Source organism: Sylvia atricapilla, chromosome 10 (genome assembly GCF_009819655.1).
Source record: "Sylvia atricapilla isolate bSylAtr1 chromosome 10, bSylAtr1.pri, whole genome shotgun sequence".
NCBI lineage: Eukaryota > Metazoa > Chordata > Aves > Passeriformes > Sylviidae > Sylvia > Sylvia atricapilla.
In genome coordinates, this window is record NC_089149.1 from 19,418,115 (window position 1) to 19,440,279 (window position 22,165).

The window sequence follows — 22,165 nt, forward strand, 5'->3', positions numbered from 1 at the left end:
TAAAAATCACATCCCCCCCTTTCAAGTGAAGACTTCAGTTCAATTCCTCTCTAAATCTCAGGGACCCTATTCTTTAACACACATCTTCCTGGGCAATGTACTTGCTGCAGGCCATTTCTCCACTGATGCACGTAAGGCTGTTCCCAAAAGTCATCAGGACAATTGTGGCTCATGAAAAGTCTATCAGTTGGCACTGTTATGTGATTATCAGCTCTCCTGCACTGTGGGGAGGAGAAAACTTGAGTCCAGTGCTGCTTCAGGGATGTAATTTGTATTTATGACTCACCATGTTTTGAAGAAACTGTGTGGGTGTTGGAGATTCACTTTAAGATTGTTGACCAGGTTGTACAGGGTGTGGAGCTCTTAAATCTGAATGCCTTCTTCATTCTTCAGAAGAAAGTAAAGTTTGCCCATAATTTTTTTTTATCTCATTTAACTCTGATTTACAGGCAACAAAACAGAAGAAACCCATTATGTTTAATGTCACCCTCATGAATGGACAAAGCATCACTACCCCTGCAGACTCTGCTTCCACTGCCAAAGAAATCTGTCAGTTCATAGCAGATAAAATCAAACTGAAGGATGTCTTTGGGTTTTCACTCTACATTGCTGTGTTTGATAAGGTAAAGTGTAGGAAAATAGAATGAAAGCTCCCTTCTCTTTCTGTGGAGTTGCTGCTGCCAGCCTCACTGAGGACTCCTTAATTCTGGAACATCCTCAACCCAGTCCTGCACTAAAACCAAATCAGTTCTCAATCCCAGCTGAATCTCAAGTCCTGATAATCCTATTCTGCCTTTCTGTTGGCTCATCACTCAGCAATTATTGCTGCAGCCCTGTAAGGTTTCCTTTGCCACATAGCTGACTAGTAAAAATACATCCACTTACCACGTACAACTTGCACGTTCATCTGCTTACCTTTCTGGAGTTTTTCTTGCTGTCGGGAGGCCAGGAGCATTGTGCTTGTTGCCCTTGAGGCAGAGCAGGCGTGGCAGTAAAGGCAGTGTCCCTGTGTGGCAGGTGTGGTCGCTGGGTGGGGGCCGGGACCACGTCCTGGACGCCATCTCTCAGTGCGAGCAGCTGGTGAAGGAGCGGGGCACACACGAGCGCCACGCGCCCTGGCGCCTCTACTTCCGCAAGGAGATCTTCACCCCCTGGCACAGCTCCCGGGAGGATCCTGTCAGCACTGACCTCATTTACCACCAAGTCATCCGTGGCATTCGATTTGGGGAGTACCGCTGTGAGAAGGTGGGTCTCCTGATTCATCCTCCTTACAAGACAAAATTATATTAATGCTTCCTACCTTAAAAAGCAGGAATATGAACTAAGTTTATAGTGGTTGTCATCAACCCTTCCCTTCTTAATGAACAATCCCTGTCCAGGTGATTGTGCCAGCTGTCACACTGGCAGCTCTAATCAATATTTTGTCCTTCCCTGCAACTTTCAGTTCATGTGGGAGCTTGGAGGCATGTCCAAAGGGGCAAACTGGGTCGTACTTTAAAATATCTTTGCTAATAATCCCTCTGGTGTTGTGATTGTGTAAAGCTCATCCCTCCTTATGCTGGGTGACTATTAAGAGTTATCCAGACAAAAATTGAGAAAACTCCATTCCTAAATAGCTCAAAGGTTGAAAGAGGCTATCTAGCCTTTGTGACATCTTTCTAGACCTCTCTTAATGGATTGTTTCAGGAGGAAGATTTGGTGGAGATAGGTGCAAAATATTGTTATATCCAATTTGGAGATACCATCCACAATGAACTTGTGCAGAAGGTGCTCCATGACTGTATCCCAGTAAAACAGCTGAAGTCCAAGCCCCTGGAAAAGTGGGTGAGCCTTATAACCTATGCACATGCTAAGGTAAGAAGTTTGTCAGGCACTGCTGGGTAACCACGCTTGAGCACCAGCTTCTGCTTCTTTCACCCTTTTCATTTATGAATAGTCTGTTGGGGAAGAAGGAAAACCAACTCAGTTTGAAGATCCCAAATTGTCCATTAGGGCTGGGGGAGCAGAAAACCTTTTCACTCACACTTCCATATGAAGAGCAAGGGGGAAGAATGAAAAAGTACATTTAAATCTCTGAATAGAGTAGCTTTTAAGGCTCTATTTTCCATCTGAAAACCACATCAGGACTGGCATGGGATGGAGTATTGGGTTTGATCTGGAAATGGATTACCTGAATTATTTCCATGGCATCCAAGGTGTGTTAGACTCTGAACACATCAGCGGGGATTTGAGGGAAATTCGGAATCCAGATGCCTGTGGGCACTTTTAGCTGCATGTGGGTCCCTGGACACTATTCCTGACTTACTTTCTCCAAGTTCCCTTGACACCAGTAAGAGCAGAGGATTGTTGGGATCTCTGGGAATGGGCTTGTTCTTTATTATCTGCAGGTCATGCAAACCAGATTTTACTGAGAAAAACCTTGGGTGTGTTTTTTTCCTGCAGGCCCCATACACTCAAGACCATCTTTCCTCTCAGACTGTGAAGGAGCAACTTGTAGATTTTGCTCGCTTTCAGTGGCCTTTGCTTTTTTCCAGATTCTTTGAAGTCACTAAGTTTTCAGGTAATACCTAGAGCCTGGAGGTACAGGATGGATATAAGATCAATAGGAAAATACTTTTAGAGCATTGATAAGGATTTTTTTTTCTGTATTTTCAGGACCCAGCTTGCCTAAGAACCACTTCATCATTGCTATAAACTGGAAAGGCATCTGTTTCTTGGATGAGTCAGAAAAGCGGCTCCTTGAGCTGACTTTCCCAGAGATAACTGGCATCCACACCAACAGGTGAGAGCCCCAGAAAGACAAGATCAGAAGATGGCATCTCTTCCATACTCAGAAAGGGTGTACCTTCTCTGCCACCTCCTTAGGTGATTTGATCTGTTCCTGGAAAGGTGGTTTAAGCTATGTCTGGGAAACAGAAAGGGAAAACTGAACAGCCTGTAAAGGAAATACTGAAAGGACTGTATCCTTCCAGCTGGTGTAAAGTGATCCTGTTCAGTCAGAAAGGTGTGAGGAAGCACAGACAGGCATTGAGACAAGAATGACCCAAATAACTGACATACTTAAGCCATTGTCTGTTGTGCATGGTGGGAGTTCACATACTTCTTGAGTGTCATGGACCAGAATAAGATCACTGAGAAAAGCAGTTAACCACTGCTTGCTCATGGCACACATCTTGCATCAGGTCACTTGCAGAAAAGGGTCTTACATACACAAAAAAGCCCCCTGTGAGGACTGCCAGAGATTTAATTAGTTGTCAAGTTACTCCAAAAGAAGGGTGTTCTTTTGTCTGTATGGAAGCACTTTTGTACAAAACATGATGAAGTCCAGAGTAAAGCTGAACCACTTCAGTCCTTCACACCTACGAGATCATGGGAAGGCAAATTAGGAACTACCAATATTCACTGTAAAGGAGTTATCTGCAAGGAGGGGTGGGTGCCTTGGTTGTGTTTACAGATGGGTCTGTAAGTTTTTCGGATGTTCTGGTAACAAATTGTTCAATAATGCATAGGGCAGTGAAGTCATTCGGACAGAGTTGCACTCTCATCACGCTTCGTGGTGAGGAGTTTGTTCTGACATCTGTAAACAGCGTTGTCATTGCTGAACTGGTGGTGATGTTCCTGGAAGAACTGAAGAAAAGATCGCAATTTGCTGTGGCAATGCATGAGAAAAAATCCCAGGGTAAGTCTCATAACTTTTCTACAGGGTGGGGAAGAAATCACGAGAGAATCCCACAACTTGTTTGAAGGTGCTCAAAGAGGAGAGAGAGAACTTCATCAAGAGTCCCTTTGCTCCTGGGGGGGATGCATCAGCACAGCAATGCTGAGCATAAGGCAATGGGATTCAGTACCTTTGCTCACAAATAACCTTTCCTTCCTTATATATTTTATTTAGATAGTATAGTGTCCAGGAACTCAGCTTGTTTATAGTAGGAAGTTGGATCTGGGCTCTCTGGAAATATTTTGCAGAAGAATTTCACAGAGGCAGTAAACTGGAATTTTCTGTGGAATACAGGTGGCTCAAACAGACATACATGTTTAAAATGTAAACATTAACTTCAGCTACTTACAACTGCTGAGTTCCTTTCCATGCTTTGCTGCCAGTCTAGACACAAAGTCAGCATTCATATGAATGAAACTGAGTTCTGCCATTGCCCTCAGTGGATCAAAGTCAGGGTGTCAGAGGAAACAAAAATGATTGCTCTGAAGTGTTACTGGAAAATTAGCCATATTTACAGAAATCACTTTCTACTGCTAACTGAATCCAGACCTTCGAGAAATACAGTTCCCTTGTCTTTCACATTGCAATCCCTTTGCATTTTCTCAGAGAGTCAAGCCTGAACAGTACACCCTTATTCTGTTTTCCAGAAGATCCTAGCATCCTGTCCTTCAAGAAGGGAGACTTGCTAATCTTCACCGAAGACAAAGACAAAAGCCTGGATGCAGACTCTGGCTGGATCTGTGCCCAGAATGAAAGGACAGGCAAAACAGGGAATGTATTTTTGGAAGACATCTACATCATTCCTTCTCTCACAAAACCCTCTAGTCAAGTGCTGGTAAGGAAAGCTAAGCACTCCCTGTGAAAAGACTGGAAGAAGATAAAAATATTAATATGGTTGAATGTATAACTAGAAGATAAATGTCCCTCCAAAGTCAGAAAAGTTTTATTCCTCCCGTTGAAACAAAGCACTTAATTCTGTTCTGTCTGAAAACAAAACTAAACCTAGCCCAGACTCTAAGGAGAAGACTGGAGCTGCACAAAAGCAATTACTTAAAAAACCCCCAAAATCCAGTCTATTCACCGTGGGAGATTTCAGTGCCTGGAACTGATTGCAATGAAGGGGTATGGGCGTGCAGTTGAATTTTCCTGCATTCATTTTGGGCTTGAGTGGTGATCACACTATGCCTCAAGAGAACTTCTGGGTGCAGCAGGTTACTTAAGGAGAACATGGTCTTTGAGGGAGCCAAGGTTTCTCATTAATGCCTCTGCTAATAATTTTGTCTTCAATTTTGAGAATTCAGTATTTTGGATCCTGTGCTAACAGGTAAAAAGCAGAAAAACTGGTGGCAAAACACACTAGAGAGAAGCAAGTGCATTGTAAAACATGTGTTGTGCTTTGGATAATCACATACATTTTAATGCCTACTACTGTTACATCTGTGTGACTATTCCCAGGTGTTTCTTGAATCTCTGGAGATGCTGCTTTTGAGACAGGTCTCAGGCAGCACAGAGACATACCTGCACACATACCTGACAGTGAGTGCAGAGGCCTGTCTCCATGTGACACCTTTATGTGGCTGTGTTATTCCAGAGTTTGCTGCTGATGTCTCCAGACCAGAGGAGGACAGCTTCACAGAACTCCTTCATGGAGGAACCTGATGAAGAGGATATCAAGGTGAAGCCTTACACCCTGGAGGAGTTCTCCTACGAACACTTCAGGTGAAGCTCTCTGTGTAGAGAACACCCTAGAAAAGTTCTTGTTGATCAGTAATCCTTAAAGCCTATTATGTAATGGCATCTCCCACTTCTGATTGGGTTTCTTCTTTTTGTTCTCTGTAACTGTAACTTTGGATATGCAGAGATTCTGGCACATGGCACTACTGTATCTTAAGTCTGCAGAAATGTGAAGGAGAGGGTAGAAGAACCCCAGCTGGACTGGCTTGTTTCAGCAGGCCCTGTTCTTACTTCTCACCCCTTCTTCAGAAACTAAGAGGAAAATTAGTTTTCTAAAAACCCCTCTTCTTTTTGCAAGCCTCCTACCTTCTGGATATACAGGAAACTTCCCTGCTCTTGCTGACCTACAGAATCAAAGGAGATCTGAGATCACTGTTTTGTGAAAGAATAGGTCTAGAGATACGATTTTGTGATAATGAACTCCTTTGTTCATAGCAATACTGATCCAGTAATTTTGTATTGCTTGCACTTCTCTTCATTCAGGACTCCTGAGAAGGAATCCATCAGCAAAGCGGTTCTTCAGAAATCTCGTGGGCACAGTCAACTGTGGGCACATTCTAAGGAGCCTCTGAAACAGCCATTGCTGAAGAGAGCATGCACAGACCCTGATCTTCGGGATTTGGCCTGCCAGGCCTTCATTGATATCCTTTCTTTGGGATATGTGAGCACTAAGGAGAAGGAAGAGTTAGCTAGATCCACTAAACTACCTTAGCCACCCTACAGGGTGTTTGCATAAAAATGGAGCAGATCAAATCTGTTTCCCTTGCCTACAGAGGAAATGTTCCTATTTCCTCACAGAACTCCACAGCTACTGATGGCTCACATAACTAATAGTGTGGCTTTAGGAATGAGAGATTTATTGCATATGCCTAGAGAAAGCAGCTACTAGCACAATACAAATCACAGCCAAGCAGCAACTGCTGCATAGGGAAAGGGGGTAGGGGCAGACAGGGAACATGATCCAGACCTTCCAGTATTTGCCACTTAGACATCAATGAAGTCACTAACACGTTTGGATCCAGATGAAACTTCCCATTTGCTTTCCAAAATTGGCCTGCTTTTCTCCTTAACAGCACATTCACCCATCATGAAATTCATGGGAGACTACCCCTCAAAACAGACACACTCCTCCGTGGAAGTCACTGACCAGATATTTGTGCCAGCTATCCAGGAGGAGGTCCTGAGGGATGAGATTTACTGTCAGATTATGAAGCAACTGACTGAGAACAGAAACAGGTATTCACCTGGGAGCAAACACCCTGCTCCTGCAGAGCCAGGCCTCAAGTGCAGGGGGCATCAGGAACCCCTGCTGCATTTGTGACACAGCGGAGGCAGTGGGAAGGATAAACAAATGGAGCACTCAGGACCACTCCCTGCCAGGGAGAGGCCATAGAGCACCATCAGTCATCTCCCCTGAGCTGCTGCTTTGCTCCCATCAGCACTCCGTGCTCATCTCCTTGTGGTGTGAGGCAGGCAAGGTGTCACGGAGGCTCTCCTGCTCCTGAAGCAGTCTATAGGGGAAACATGGTACTGCATAGTCTTTGCATCCCTTCAGTGACTGCCCTGACAACTCTCCATTTAAATTTCCCAATGGCAGCATTCCCCTCTCACACTGGACTTTTACCACCAGTGAACAAATACTTTTAAGTAGTTATATTAATTAGCTTACATAAGTGCCTTGCAGAACAGATTGGTTACAGAGGCACCTGCCCACATAAAAGTCTCTGAAACAGGCTGGTGCTTCATCCCCACTCACAAAATGCTAATTTGATCTACTTCCAGGGAAACTGAATTGCAAAAAGCAGCTTAAAATAATATTAATTATTAACACAAATGTCTGTTTCTGGATGCATTGTGTTTATGTATTAATTTATTTTCTGTCTTACTGTTCCACAAGTATTACAGGTAGTGGAACTTCAATCATGGGTGTCTGTTGAATGGCCAATTCCATTACAAGCAGTGAATCTTAAGGCTATTTCATGCATAGTCTGTAACCATGGTGCCAGTGCCATGCCTGATGTATTCCACCAATGTAGTAGCTGTTGTGAGTGGGATCACTGATGTGGAAAAAACAATGCTTGAAAGGTGGCTATTTCCATATACTTTCAGTGGAACAACAAATCTTTCGTCCTTCCCAGGCTGCTGTGTTGTGTACCATGTCCTGCTCTCACACAGACACAAACACCACTGATTGAATATAAATGGGATTAAAATAGTCTGTCTTCATCTGCAAAATTAGAACAGTAAGTGGGAATAAAGAAGCCAGAACCTCTTTATTCAGCGAAGTCTGATGGCCTTTCAGAGCCAGACATGCTGACTTTCCCAACCAAAACCACTTCACACCAGTGAACGTTTCAGAGCAATCCTTGGACACCCCTGAAGTGTGTTCTGCTCCTGGCTTTGGGGCAGAATGACTGACCACCACAAGGCTACAGAGCCCTTAATGGTGAGGGGAAGGTGCCAGAAGAGCTTCAACTGGCAGATTTCACAGATGCAGAGGCTGGAAGAACTGGATTTCTGACTGAAAAATAGTACCAGCTTGATCTGGAGCATTTAAGAACTGCATCTACCTCACTACATAATGCTATCAGTATATTCATTTTTCAGAATAGAACAGGAGTACATGTAAGGGGAAGTCAGTGCATGCAAAGTGCTCATGCCCTCAGCAAAGCTGGCCACTGCAGAGGGCAGGTGAATACATCCACTGAGAAACCACAATGTGAATACATGTGAGCTTGAACATCAAATCAACAGTGGCTTTCCAAGAGGATGGCACCAGGGTCACTGCTGTTAAGATATCTGCTAAACTGGAATTTATATTTATTCATGACTTTTGCATCTGTTATGAGTGTTTCTCATGCAGGACTTGGCACTGTCTTCACATGCAAGCTATCACTGCACAGCAAATGAATGCCAGAGTCTGGGTGAAGGCTCTGTTGATTTTCAGCTCTCTGCAGAATGGGACTATGGTGGGAATGTATTTCCCTTCCCTGTAGCTGGTGTGTGGTCAGACAGAGAATTATATGTGGCTGTGGCAGAACTGTTGGTTTCATGTTCACAGGTACAGTGAGACCAAGGGCTGGCAGCTCCTCTGGCTCTGCACTGGCCTCTTCCCACCCAGCAAGTCACTGCTCAAACATGCCCAGAAGTTCATAGAGACACGTCAGAAAGAAACACTGGCCCCGGCGTGCCGTCGGAGGATTCAGACAGTAATGAGGTAAATAACCTGGCACATAACCAGCTCAAAGTGTTCAAATGTCAATAATCAGGTCCCAAAAAACACACAGGCTAAAACAGAGTGACTCACACTTTCATTTTCCTATTTACATCTTGGTTTTTTTAAGTGATCATTATTTTTAACTTTCTTTATGGACTTTGAACCATTAAAGAGAAGTCTATATCATAGTTTCACTTTTTTATTTCAGAGAGTTAGCAGCATTTTTAAAAGTTCATCACTACACATAATTCTTTGACTCCCAGAGCTGGATATTTCAAGCATGCTAAAGGGAATGCAGCTTGGAATTATGTCATTGACGATATCCTGACCTTACTTTTCTTTGGTGAGGCAGCATGTCCTTGTTGAAAGGATCAGTACAATCAATTCCTATTCTTTGAAAAAACCCAAATGAACAAAGCCCTGACTCTTACCTGGCTGCTCACAGCAAGGCACTTCTCCATCCACTTGGTATTACCCCATGCTGAAGCAACAAGACCCCCAAACCAGTGCATCCTGAGCTTCCAAATGAGTTTTTCTAAGGGACATGACACAACCAGACAGAAGAGCTAACAGGATTTCAACTACCGAACTGTAGGGGAAAGGTTTCCCTAGATTCCTCCAAGCACTGGAATAACCCAGCTTGCCCCTCTGAGAACAAAACCCTGGCATCAAGGTTGACTCCAGCCTTCTCCCTTTTGATGGTGCTGTGATTTACCACTTGCCTACCACAGACCTCATCAGTAAAGAATCTGGCCAGTGATTTCTCCTTTCAGCTTCCATCTCTCTTTTTTCTCTCAGGCTGGGCTGCATTTTGGTCTGTGAGCCTCAGGCTCTAGGGAACACTAACACAGTTGATATCCCCCTTGCAGTGAATGAGGTTTGACACTGCTGGGGAAATGTCATCACACATTGAACTTGCTTTTGAAGTGTCTGAAAAATGCATGTCGAGGAATGCTATTCATTGTCTATTTCTATGGAGAAGACTTAAAAATTCCTGCCTCCCTATATCATGTGCTATTCATGCTTTAAGCCCTGTTGAGCTGTACAGAGCTTCTTTAGTGAGAGCAAATAGGGAGGGCAAAGCAGAATGGGCTGTTTGGAAGGAGAATTTTATCTGCTAAACTGCCCCAGATCTAGAGCCTGGGGGATGGGAAGTGGAACAAAGACAAATCTTGTCTTCTAATAGCAGTTCTTTTCCTAAGATTAAACTTGCATCTACATGTGCATAGAATAATCTATTTCAGTTGGGAGAGATCTTCAACAATCATCTAGTCTAACCTCTCCCTGTAAGTAACCTAGTCTCTTTGGAAAGGGTAGAAGAGGCAGCTCAAAGGACTGACCTACAATACATACAGGGGAAGCAAACTGAGCCCTTGGGTACACACCTTTTCCTTCATAAACCATTTTACAGTTTCATCCCCAGAATCCTGCCCAGGGAACCACCCTGATGGTGTTAAGCAGATCCCACCTTGGCAATGAATTCCTAGCTCAGGCTGCAAGAAGAGGTGGGTAGCCCTATGCCTCTGCAGCCAAACTGCTGCAATTCCTTGAGCTGCCAGGGGCTCCCTCTGATGCCAGGAACAGGTGACTGAGTAGGGCAGGTCCACACTTCATACAGTGCCTGTACAGTACAAAGCACATGCTGTTTGTTCAGCTTGGTTACAGTCAAGTTTTCCTTCTCCAAATGGAAATGTTTCTCTACTGAATGGAAAAAAAATTATTTTTCAAATCCACATAATTAAAGGTTAGATCCAGACTAACCTCCTCCTAAGAGACCGACCAGTTTGAGAGGCCCATAATGTAAGGTGTTCAAAATATCTGAACAGCCTGCTTTATGCCACTGAGGACAGGAACTTACCAGCCCCAGGAGGTAATCTGCTAGATTTGTTCTCACTTTATCTATGTCAGGGTTTTGGTATGACTGAGACATCAGGGCCAGTACCTTTGCTTTAAGAGGCAGCTCTGCTCTGAGGTACGATTTTAGAGAACTGGGTTTGTACAGCTTAAGCACCTCCTAAGTGATTGCACTCCAGCTCTCATAGAAAATGTAATGCTTTCAGCAGCCCTCCAGACCTCTTGGTACTTGGGCTCCAAGTCATTTTGTATCTCAATACACATCTTTTTGCTGATGCAGGAATTAAATAAAATGTACTTCTCCTTGTAGCCATTATACTCACACTTCAGTAAGGAAAAATGCTGCTAAATCAATAGAAGAGGCAATGGTGCTGGCCAGGAGGGTGCCTTACTCATGCCACCTACTTGCATTACCAGAACAGACTTTTACTTTACATGCTAATGAGACCCTCAGTTTCTTGCTGTTAATACACTGAATTTTCCCTGGGGTGGAGGACCACTGGAGCCCACCCCATCACACGGTACTGGCATTTTGGAGGGTGTCTGCTGTTTGGCTGGAATACAGTTGTTGATTTCTTCAATGATTAAACTGATCTCTCTTATGATGGTGGTGGCATTTTCCAGGAGTGGCTGCAGGAAGTGGGCACCTCATCCTGTGGAGGTTGAGGCCATCTTACAGAACAACACTAAGATCTCACACAAGATTTACTTCCCCAATGAAACAGAACAGGTGAGCACTTACTTGTTTTCCCAGCCTTGACCATATTTTCAGCCATTCTGTTCTCATCCAGGAACATATGTGAAGACATTCAATATTCTTATTTCTTCCTCTCCTCTGTGTGACAAGACTCTTGTTATCTCATAGACATTTGACGTGGGAACAAACACCAAAATCCAGACTCTGTGTCAGAACATCGCTTCCAAACTGCAGCTGCACTCCTGGGAAGGTTTCAGCCTCTTTGTGAAGATTGCAGACAAGGTAACTCCTTCTTGACTCTGGCAGGGTAGCCAGACTTCCCCTCCTCTCTTACTCATTCTCCAGACCACCTAAACAACCATAGGAAGCCAAGGACCAGAGCAGGTGATGACTGCTTCTGTCTTACTGCAGGCATACAACCTAAACTTGAACTTGAGCACCTGACAATTATTTTCAGTCTCTTGAAGGGGCTGGATGGAAATGTGGAGTTTCTATCATTCTTCCTCCTCCTATTTTTTCTACCTTTTTCCTGCTATAATTCTGCCTTCTGACTGTAGACGGGGAAAGAAAATTCAGCCTGATACTTGGGTATGTGGCACAGGCAGTATTTTATATGATGTGCTAACCCCTCCTTTGTCTCCTTCATTGCTTGGCCTCTGCAGGTGATCAGTCAGAATGAAGCAGACTACTTCTTTGACTCACTAAGGCAGGTGACAGACTGGAACAGAAGGAATAAACCAGGAAAAGACGGTAAGGAGAATGCCAGCATGACAAGAAGCTGCACGAGAGGCTGTGTTGAACTGGGAAGCAGCTGATCCATCCAGTAGGATTCACTCCATCTTGGGAAGTATTTAGCAGAGACTTGTATTGTTTTTGTTTGTACATACATGGTTACTGCCTGCACCAGCAGCAAGATTCAGTGATCTGATGCAGCCAAGCACTGGCTATCAAAAACACCAGAACATTTCAGGGGGGCAGATCTCTCCAAAATTTAAAATTGGTAAAAAATATTTTTTGACCTGTTGTATCCAAAATACACAGCTGGATGCATGCAAGTTAGAGAGGTTGATCCTCAGATACTAAGAATAAGCCAACACATGTAAGTAGGTTCTTTACAGAGTGCCACTCACATTTTTTGGGTTGTTAGAAAATTTCTAACCAGGTTATTACCTGGTGATACCCAAACACAAGTTATGTTGTCAAGGAACCACTTGATAGAATAGAACAATGTAATATTAATAACAGCAATTCCTTGCACTTAACTGTCCCATGGATAATGTACCCTACTTCCCCCATGGATAATAAACATTTTGAAATCTACATCAAACTCAAACTCCACTCAAATTTTGTATCAATTTGTCCTGACCTTTGTGTATTTCAGGACAGCTGAGGTTCAACTCCCTGAAGCTCTGTCTATGTATCAAAGACTTTCTAACTTCTCTCAGCTGATGTAACTGCTAGGAGCTCTGAAAATCACAGTATAAAGATGTGGGTGTACTAAATCACAATTCATTTGTAGAAGCACAGCTATTAGAGGATATACTCACATGGGTGTGAGAGAATTTGGGTGTACTGCAGATCAGGAGGCAGCTGTCATGAGCACAAATAACAAACAGTGGTAGTCCTTCAACTTCTCCTCCATCTCATCACTGCATGAGCAGTGTCCAGGAACTGAAAACTCAGAATTTTTGTAATCTAAAACAGCTTTTGTGTTGTTCTGTTAGTAATTTTGTTTGTTACTATTAAAACCATAATTACTTTTCTGAAGAAATTCACAAGCCATTTAAAAACTGTAGAACTGTCAGTAGCACAAAGAACACTAACAAGACCTGATCTCCTCAGGGGCTGCTCTGTCTGTGGCATATGAGGTGTACTTCATGAGAAAGCTGTGGCTGAATGTCACTCCTGGCAAGGATCTGAAAGCTGATACCATTTTCCATTACCACCAGGTAAGCAGAGGTATCTTGTGATCCAAGAAATACTCCTGAGAAATTAAGTCTGTAGGAGTATTACTGTCTCCCTCTCGAAAGCCTGCATTATAGAGCCTCCAGAGGAATGCCTCCTTCAGAGGGGGGCACAGCTCAGCCTCAGAACAGATTTATTTCCCAGTGTTCACACCTTAGCTATACTGAACATGTTAAGGGTACAGCTCCTTTACCTCATTGTACTGTGGAAATGCTCGTCTTGCTCTGTAAATTGGAGAATCACAAAAGTTTTAGGTTGGAAAGGATCTTTAAAGATCATCCAGAGAATCTCCAGAAGGAGCCAAAATTCTTGGAATATTCTTGGACTGTGTTTGGCAAAACTTGTGTGCTGACCTCACAAATTTAGAATGTATAAGTCAGTGTTTGCTTTAGCCCATTCTGCCTGGATTCAGAGCTGGTCTCTTCCAGGAGCTGCCAAAGTACCTCAGAGGCTACCACAAGTGTTCCAAAGATGAAGCTGTGCAGTTGGCAGGGCTGATTTATAAGGCACACTACAACAACGACCGCACACAGCTGGCAGCCATCCCCAAAATCCTGAAGGAGCTGGTGCCAGACAATCTGCTCCGAGCAGTGTCACCAGATGAATGGAAGAAGGTAAGAACATCAGCTTTCATTAGTCATATTACATATACAGAGCTTTAGTAGAGAAAACACATTGAGCCACGCTACATTTTTGATCTGATGGTCTTTGAAAGTACCGTGGAGGAATAGTAGTGGATACTGTTGGATTTGCCAGCAGGATAGCAAGAGGATTTGCCTCTTAAAGTCTAGATTTTACATACTCATCCAAAATTCTGAAAGACATCTGCAGGCCTGGATGGCTTATCTGAAGTGTGCATCTTTCTTGGAGATACTAATCTATTTCCAGTGCCCAGAAAAAGGGTTAGAGATAGAAGAGTCAATAAAGGGACTTGGGAGTTGAGGATATTAGACAGAAATAGAAAACTAAGGTGTCTCAGAAGTTATTTCCTGGTACCAAATCAATCGCCTTGCACTGTGTCATGCTACTTACAGCAAAAGGCTTTTTTATCCACAAAAAGGGCAAGGAAGTTTCAGCAGTTATCATTTGGCCTCTGCTGAGGAAAACACATGACATTCTTTCAAATACAAAGGGAAAATTCACCCTTCATTTTTCAGCCAAAGATGTAATACTGTGGGGTGCTGAACACTGGTTGAGTTTTATCTCACACTGTCCCTCTTCCCTGAAGTCCATTTCCTTGGGCTGCTGGGCTTCCTTCACCCAGCAGAGGAATAAGAAGACCGGAGAGTTCTGGCTTTACTTTCCCCCATGGCATAGCAGCTGTTTTCATTTTCATTTTTCTGCTGCTGGGGCAAAAAGCCTGATCAAGTTAGTGAGCTGATGCTGTCTTTAGTGCTAAGACTAGGCATTGGAAACCTGCCTGTCTCCAACTCAACTCCCTTTGTATCCTCTTTTCCTAAACAGAGCATTATTGCAGCATACAGTAAACATGAAGGAAAAACTGTGGATGAGGCCAAGATTGCTTTCTTGAAAATGATACACCGGTGGCCAACGTTTGGATCAGCCTTTTTTGAAGTGAAGGTAGGTTTGAAGGCCTGTGTGAGTTGCTTTGGTAGTAGATCAGTACCAAGGGATACAGATTGACTATAATTCCATATAAGAAAGAATACATTATAAAGCTGAATTCCTGTAATCTCTTGAGGAAAACTCAGTTTCTTCCAAGTGGGAGATGGATTCTTTATCTATTCTGAACTATGTTTGTTGTTTACTGGCAATGATGCTCTAGTTATAATACCTCAACTACAATTGTGTAGTAGCTGTAGGGGCTAAATTGTCCTGTCATTGCTCTCCACAAGAAAATGCTGCCAAATCTTCTCTCTTTGGTGATTCTTCCCTCAGAACAGAGCTGTACTAATCCTCTCATTCTGGAGTGGACAGCACCCAGAAATAATTTCCTATGTGTTACCTTTACCTTCTCCTCACTATCAATCATTAAGCCTGTTATCAGACAGCAAAGTAAAAAATGGACCTGATTCTGCTGTCATGTAGCATTTGCTCTAGCCATCAATATATGGCCAAAATGTTTCATGGTTCATTTGGAAAAAAGAACAAGAAAGAATGGACACTGTTAAAGATCACTAGGCCCCTGATACAGATAATTGCTGGATTTTCTGCTTATCTTGCCGTGTTACTCATTTACAGCAAGCCTCGGAACCCAACTTCCCAGAGATTGTATTGATTGCAATCAACAAGCAAGGAGTCTCACTGATACATCAGAAGACAAAGGTAACAGCTGCTTCTCACAAGTCCATCTAAGGAAGGACTGAAAGGACCCTGCTACTTTAGGGACAGTGACAGGACCTTGCCCAGGAAAGGTAGAAGAGGATAGAGGCTCTCTATTGATTTTCTGTATGAAACTGAAGAAAATGTTACTGCCTCAAATCACTTCTTTGCAGTTTTAACACTGGAAAGGAATAGGATAGAGCATCTTTTAAACAGGCATGGGAATTGTGATAGACCTGGCAAGGCGGTAAGATCAGGAAGATGAATGACCAGTGCACCCAGGAACTCCTTCAAAAAATGTTTTGCAGGAAGCCCCAGCTGTCTAAAAGATCAGGCCATGTTTAAGTGCAGTCTAACCCCAACAGCCTGGTCTTATCAAGTTCTCAGCAAAAGCGACTATATGGATATTTGCTTTCAATAATGAAACAAATTAAAACCTAGTTTTAGATCACTGTAAATCTAATAGATAAGGCAAAGATCAATATATAATGAAAGGAAGTCTCATTAGTGTGATTAAGAATTACCTGTTTGGTGAAAATACAATATACCACTAATCTGGATGCAAGAACTACCTTGATCCACTACTTTTATAAATGAAGTGGGAAAGAACAAGAATTCTGTGGCTCTACAGGTTTTCTTTACAGGTAACAGCCTGTTTTCATTTGAGAATTTTCTATAAATCAGTTTGCTTCCCCTTGCAGGATATTTTAGTAGTCTATCCCTTCAATAAAATCTCCAACTGGAGCAGTGGGAGCACGTATTTTCACATGACAATAGGGAACCTGGTACGAGGAAACCGGCTCTTATGTGAGACATCTCTGGTAAGAAGAGTTTTGCCAACTTAGACACAACAAAATGACAATTTTTCCTTCCCAACTAGGATTGCTACAAAAGATGGTGTGAAAACAGATAAAAATACCAATGCAGATACAAAAAGCATTCACTGCCATGTCAGTAAAATTTAGAACTGGTTTCCAAATTCCAAATTCCTCCCATACATCAAAATTCCATCCACATGAGAAGTTAAGACTGCAAAGCTACATAAGAGGCTTTTTGTCTTGCATGTCTGTCACCAGTTATGTAGTAATGCTGCCCTTTCAAGACTTCCTATTTTCCAGTGAGTGGTACCACCTTTTTAATAACTGGTTTCAGACTATTCACAGTCTCAGAGAATAATCACTGTATTAATATTTAAAAGTAGTTTTGTAAAGATAACAAAAACATTTAAAGGCTAACTACTCTGGCAGAAAGACTTAGATTCTTAAATACAACATTCTTAAGTACAAGTCAAGCTACAGAGTCATTACCAAAGACAGGGCAGAGCTATGCTCTGTAAAGTTTTTGAAATCTATGAAAAGCAGAGGGAGGAATGGATAAATTATAACTAAACCACGGGCAGATATTGAAAGAAAAGATGTTCATGCAAGGAAGAACCTGAGAAGATGATAAACAAGGGAAGAAATTATAGTTATTTTTGCTTCTGGAGCTCCCTGAAAGATTTAAGACTTTTTTCTTTCTTGACAGGGTTACAAAATGGATGACCTGTTAACATCCTATGTACACCTGCTCATGAATGCTGTAAACAAGCAAAAGAATCTCCCAGCCTGAGTGGAAATGGAGCCCATGACCTGTACTTGTGCCAAACTACCTGTAATTTCATATCCCAGAAGAAATGCCATTTATAAAATACTAATCTTGATCATTGATCTTCTGATCACACACTGAATGAACTGAGTTGCTGAAATTCTACTACAAGAGAAGCTCAAATGAGCATGTGCTTTCAAGTATCTGTAACACCTGTGTTAGATGTAGTATGAGAATTCCACTCAGATACTGGATTTAGAGAAAGTTTAGATGGATTTTTATGTTCTGTGGGAGTGGGGAAACCCAGTGAGGGCCCCTTCTAATAGCCTGAATCTCCTCCACTCTAAGACAGACAGACATTAAGAGCTGTCTTCCTTTTGGAAAGAAAATTGCCCTTATTGTATATGCTCTTACCAAATGCACAGACTCCAAGAGTCTTTGAAAACAAAGGTAGTTTTCTTCCCCCTACTGGCAATTCTAAGAGTGAAGATATGCCCTTGAGTAATAGATAACTGGACACTTTGAAAGGCAAGATGCTGGGTTTCATCCTCTGATCCCTAGGTTACATGCTGCACTTTACAGTAAACTGACAGCCAATTACTGTCAGAATGTAACTGTCCTTTCTGCATGCTGCTAAACTTGCACACTGTCCCCTGACTGACCACAGCCTTGCTTAAATTAAATAGTCTTCTTTCTTCCACGTTATAATGCTCTTGGAAACTTAACAACTGCTTTCTACTGTGCAATTTCTAGTAAGATCTGAAATGAGCGTGGGGTTTCAGTCCATCACTTTTAGTTGTTCCTATTTCAAGATATAGATGAGCTATTCAGTGCAAATCAGAATTGAAGAACTCAGTCTAACAGAGGTCTCTTGAAAAGAGACTTTTCTGCTCCACAAAAATGTTCTGTTTGGAGTTATGCAGACATTCCTTCATGAGACAAGAATAATAGCTTTAATTTGTCCTGATCTTTTCTGCTTCCTGTTTAGCAGACAGTTTGAGTGGTAAAATTTGATTCAGCACTTGTTTATCTCTAAGAGCTTTAGAGAAACGCAGCTTTGGTGCCACGAGAACCAGAGTGTGCTCCGAGTGTGTAAAGCAGCTATAGACTATGGTAGGAGTCAGCTCAGCTGCTTCCCCCTCAGAACAAGTACTCCTCCCTCACTCCCAGTGAAACATGAACATGTCTTAAAGCATTTACACCAAGTTCCTTGAGACACAGTCTGGCAGTGCTGAAAAAGCAGCTCTGCCTGATCTCTCAACTTTGCCAACAGATGCACAATGGTTCTCTTGTTCCCTCTGACATGTGTATGTAAAATTCGAATGCTGGTGGGAGTTTTGTATATGGGTGGCAGGGAAGAGCCCCACTCTCTTTGTGCATCTAAACAAGTGCCAGACCTGTCATAATAGTTGATCTTTTTGGAAGCAGTTAGATTTTCCTGCTGTAACATCCATTGCTGGCAATGGAAACACTGGAGTCTAATCACCTGGAACGGTTTTGTCATCCAGTGTTTGATCTAAGTAGCTAGAAGTGAGAAATGTTCAACACTTCATGTGTACAAAAAGAAATTTTGCAGCCAAACTATATTGTTTCTGGTTTTTAAATAAAGACTGCAGAAAATCAACCACAGTGTCTTTTTTTAACCAAGAAAAGTTGAATGTGTGCTCCAGATCCATGTAAACTAAATCTACCAATATCCACTATATCCTGTAAATGATCATACCATAAAAAGCATACCATCTGCTCATGACATACACAACACAGTTTGTACAACACAGCCACTAAAAGGAGATACTCCTTTCTGCACATCCTCATCAACCAACACATCACCACAGAAGCAGCACAGATTCAAAACATGAATTCACTGTAACAGTGCCTCAGGTTTTGGCAATCCCAGAGTTCCTCAGAGTGGGTAATTGTCTCTGGCTAAGCACTGAAAATATGGTATTAACTGGACACTATACATTTTTTTTCCCTTTTTTTTTTTTTTTTTTTTGTTGTGTAAATATTTAAAATGTATTACAGTTAACTTTAATACAAGAACATACAAAGGCACAGTATTACAGCATTTCAATCAACAGTCGTGTTTTGGTTAGACAGCTCAAACAATGTGTGATAAAGTGAGAGCTCTACACAGTGCAGAATCCATCAAGGCCCGAACCAAGGCATGGAGCTGCTAATTCTTTTCTCAGTCTAATAACCTCAGCACTTAACAGTGCTTTACAGGCTAGTATAACCACATTTATTATATGCTTGCCTGCAATCTATTCCTTCCCCATCCAGTCACTTCTGAAAGAATGTCAGTTGTATCATCTAATACCAACCATGCCAGGAATTCTCTGTAGGAAAGGCTGACCACTGTTTGCTAGCATTTCACAGACTGCTGTAAAAACACCAGGATGCAAATCCTAGAGAGTGGATTAGTGCCATGAAAAAAGACTGCAAGTGATTAGCATACCTTTGAATACAAACAAGCTTCACATACCATGCTTTCTAAAACCAAAACTATTTTCAAGTGTACTCAGTGAGTGTTAGTGACTTTAATTAGGTATAAATATGACTGTAAACCATAAATGTATAGTATGAGACAACAGCTTTTATTAAGTGTAGATTTCTGAGCCAAGTTCAACCTTCATGTGAATTTCTGGTCTTTAGTGGTGTGATTAGGAAGAATTTGGCCAGCAGGTCTATTTACAGCAATGGAAAATAACATGCAGCTTATTTCTTACTGACACCTTGACTATATTTATTAAAAAGAGAACAAAACCCAACCTATCAGCCTACCAAGGAGAACTTGTGAGTTTGAACTATATTCTACTTGGTTTTTAAAAAGCAGACTGACAGAAGTAGGGGAAGATGCATTTTTAAGCCATATATATAGAGAGAGATCAGGGATTACAATTATTTTTTTCACCCATTAATTTTGTGAAATGTCCTGAAGATAAGGACATATTCCAAATCCTAGAGAACTGAGCAGCTTATCGAAGAGAATGGTATCAACTCTCCTTTGAACTCTGAAGCTTTCTAAGTTTGCCCAATTTCTAACACGAGACAAGGTGAAAGCGCACACTAAATCTTTACTGGCAGCACAGAACTAATGCCATTCACCTTCGCATGCATGCATTTTCCATTGCTGAATGTGAGAGTGGCTGCTGAAAGAACTTTACCTATTGGCTGCTAGTTACTTAGTCCTTCCATATCTACCAGGAATGTGTGGCTGTGTGTTCCTCCACCACTTCCCAGGAGGCTGGGGACACACAGCTGCTCAGATTCAGCATTAGCCATGGCCTGTGACTGAGGTTACAGGAACAGATCAGAATGTTCTATGCTCAGGAGAATCTGCATAGCATACTGAGATGCACCTAGGACAGAACTTCCAGAGTTTTATGCTGTGACAGAATGCCAAACAACAGGTTTGATTGTAAATGGGGGTCTTTGCAGGGCCACACTGCTGCATCAAAAGACATGCTGTTCTTTGTGCCCTTAACTAAAAGACCATTTTAAGGGTGGTGAGAGAACAGTGAACAGCCACATGCTCTCTTAAAGAAGTGACACAAGCAGCTGCTATTACTGGGATCTACAATGCAAATTGGTCAGAAGATGAAAGAGTTTACTGCTAAAATTAGACCTATCCCCTCATCACTGTTAGAGTGGATACACTATGACCAGTTAAAAGATTACAGTAACTTACAGCAACAAAAAGCAAAGCGGCTGAGGGAAACAGAGTTAGCAAAGGCAGTGAAGATCTAAGAGATGGTGTCACATGTTGGATTCTGATCAGGTATCCAGGATTTTCCACCATTGCTTTGGTATTACCCATGGTGCAGTTCCATGGGTATTGATGCAGCAAGCATGGTGACACAATTCTAAGGCAGACTACGGCCCCAATCCAACTGCTGCTCACACATAAAAAAAGTGGGGAAGCTTTAACTTCTTCCTACCTAAACCAACTGTGGCTGCAGGGTGCTGTCTAGGCCCAACTGCTGTGTTCATTTGACTGACTAAACCAGCCATTTTTTGGAAGATTTAAATCATGCAAAGGACAGTAGTCCTCCAGTGCTTGTCATCCTTGCAAAAGGGCAGGTACAGTCTCACAGCTGCTCATGGAAAGGGATTTTCAGGCTGCTCAGCTTAGTTCAGCACAAGGAAGTATTGGGGGTCACCTCCAGGGGACTCAGAAACTCACTGGGATCAAGCATTGTGCAGATGGGCTCAGGAACAGCACTGCTGATGGCTCACCTCCAAAGAAGTATTGAGAATATACAAAACCAGTAAATTGCTCAGCACCTTGGGTTGTGGTAGGAGACAGTAGAATCAGTGAAACCTCACTGGTGACAGGAAAAATTACAGAGGAGGACTTATGTTAGCATCATGTCTGAGATCCTCTCCTTAAGTACACTCAGGTCTCAAAAAGAAAGATGGCACTCTTATTTGGCTAAAAAATTTAAGAAAAATAAGGGGTTTTCTGCATAACACCACATTTGCTACAAACTGTAGACATCAGAAACTCCTTTATGTAATTGGGCTTTCTGGAGCATGACCAACAAGCATATACTTGGCTGGCAAATAAAGTGAGAATGGGAAAACTCAAGTGCTCAAATTTGCATCATAGTATTTATTCTATTTTTTTATGCAGAAGAGTGACCAAAGCTCCAGCCACACTGCCTCAATAAATATCAGCTATGCCAAGGGACAGGACACACTTTGTGTTGACCAGTAGAAGCTCTACCAGCCACGTAGTAGTAGAGAACAGAAGAAATTAGTGTCAGTTCTAATAAAATATTTAGTTTCCCATAGCCACTCTCCTTAAGGAGAGGCCAACTATTCTGAAGAGGCTCACATGGCCTTGACAGCTGAAATCTCCTTAGTGCTGAGCACGGAAGCAGCAAAGGAAACATCTTAGCTGCCTTAACCATTGGGCCTAAGTGGGCAGTGCAGATGCCATAGCTATTGGTTCCTGGGCTTGTCCACCTAACCTACAAACCAGAAGGACTGGGATACGGGATAGGGCACCCATAATATTCTCTGTAGGAACCTGGAGAAAGACCAGAACTTTTCACATGTAGTAAAGAATGACAACTTTAAAACTATCTGCCTGTATATTAAAAAAAAA

General features: G+C 42.3%; 1 protein-coding gene across 1 annotated transcript in view; it reads left to right on the top strand.

The window, feature by feature from the left end:
• The window catches only part of MYO7B (myosin VIIB), a 46,734-nt gene extending 28,205 nt beyond the window's left edge, over window positions 1–18,529 (top strand). The window contains exons 28-47 of the mRNA XM_066326231.1: window positions 450–623; window positions 1,018–1,245; window positions 1,687–1,854; window positions 2,443–2,560; window positions 2,656–2,782; window positions 3,510–3,679; window positions 4,366–4,553; window positions 5,310–5,437; window positions 5,936–6,093; window positions 6,535–6,688; window positions 8,514–8,669; window positions 11,148–11,253; window positions 11,389–11,502; window positions 11,883–11,970; window positions 13,063–13,169; window positions 13,614–13,799; window positions 14,650–14,766; window positions 15,388–15,471; window positions 16,170–16,289; window positions 16,993–18,529. Of these exons, the coding sequence (XP_066182328.1) occupies window positions 450–623; window positions 1,018–1,245; window positions 1,687–1,854; window positions 2,443–2,560; window positions 2,656–2,782; window positions 3,510–3,679; window positions 4,366–4,553; window positions 5,310–5,437; window positions 5,936–6,093; window positions 6,535–6,688; window positions 8,514–8,669; window positions 11,148–11,253; window positions 11,389–11,502; window positions 11,883–11,970; window positions 13,063–13,169; window positions 13,614–13,799; window positions 14,650–14,766; window positions 15,388–15,471; window positions 16,170–16,289; window positions 16,993–17,076 (2,775 nt within the window). The 3' untranslated portion in view covers window positions 17,077–18,529. The remainder of the gene's footprint in view (window positions 1–449; window positions 624–1,017; window positions 1,246–1,686; window positions 1,855–2,442; window positions 2,561–2,655; window positions 2,783–3,509; window positions 3,680–4,365; window positions 4,554–5,309; window positions 5,438–5,935; window positions 6,094–6,534; window positions 6,689–8,513; window positions 8,670–11,147; window positions 11,254–11,388; window positions 11,503–11,882; window positions 11,971–13,062; window positions 13,170–13,613; window positions 13,800–14,649; window positions 14,767–15,387; window positions 15,472–16,169; window positions 16,290–16,992) is intronic.
• The last annotated feature ends 3,636 nt before the right edge of the window (window positions 18,530–22,165 follow it).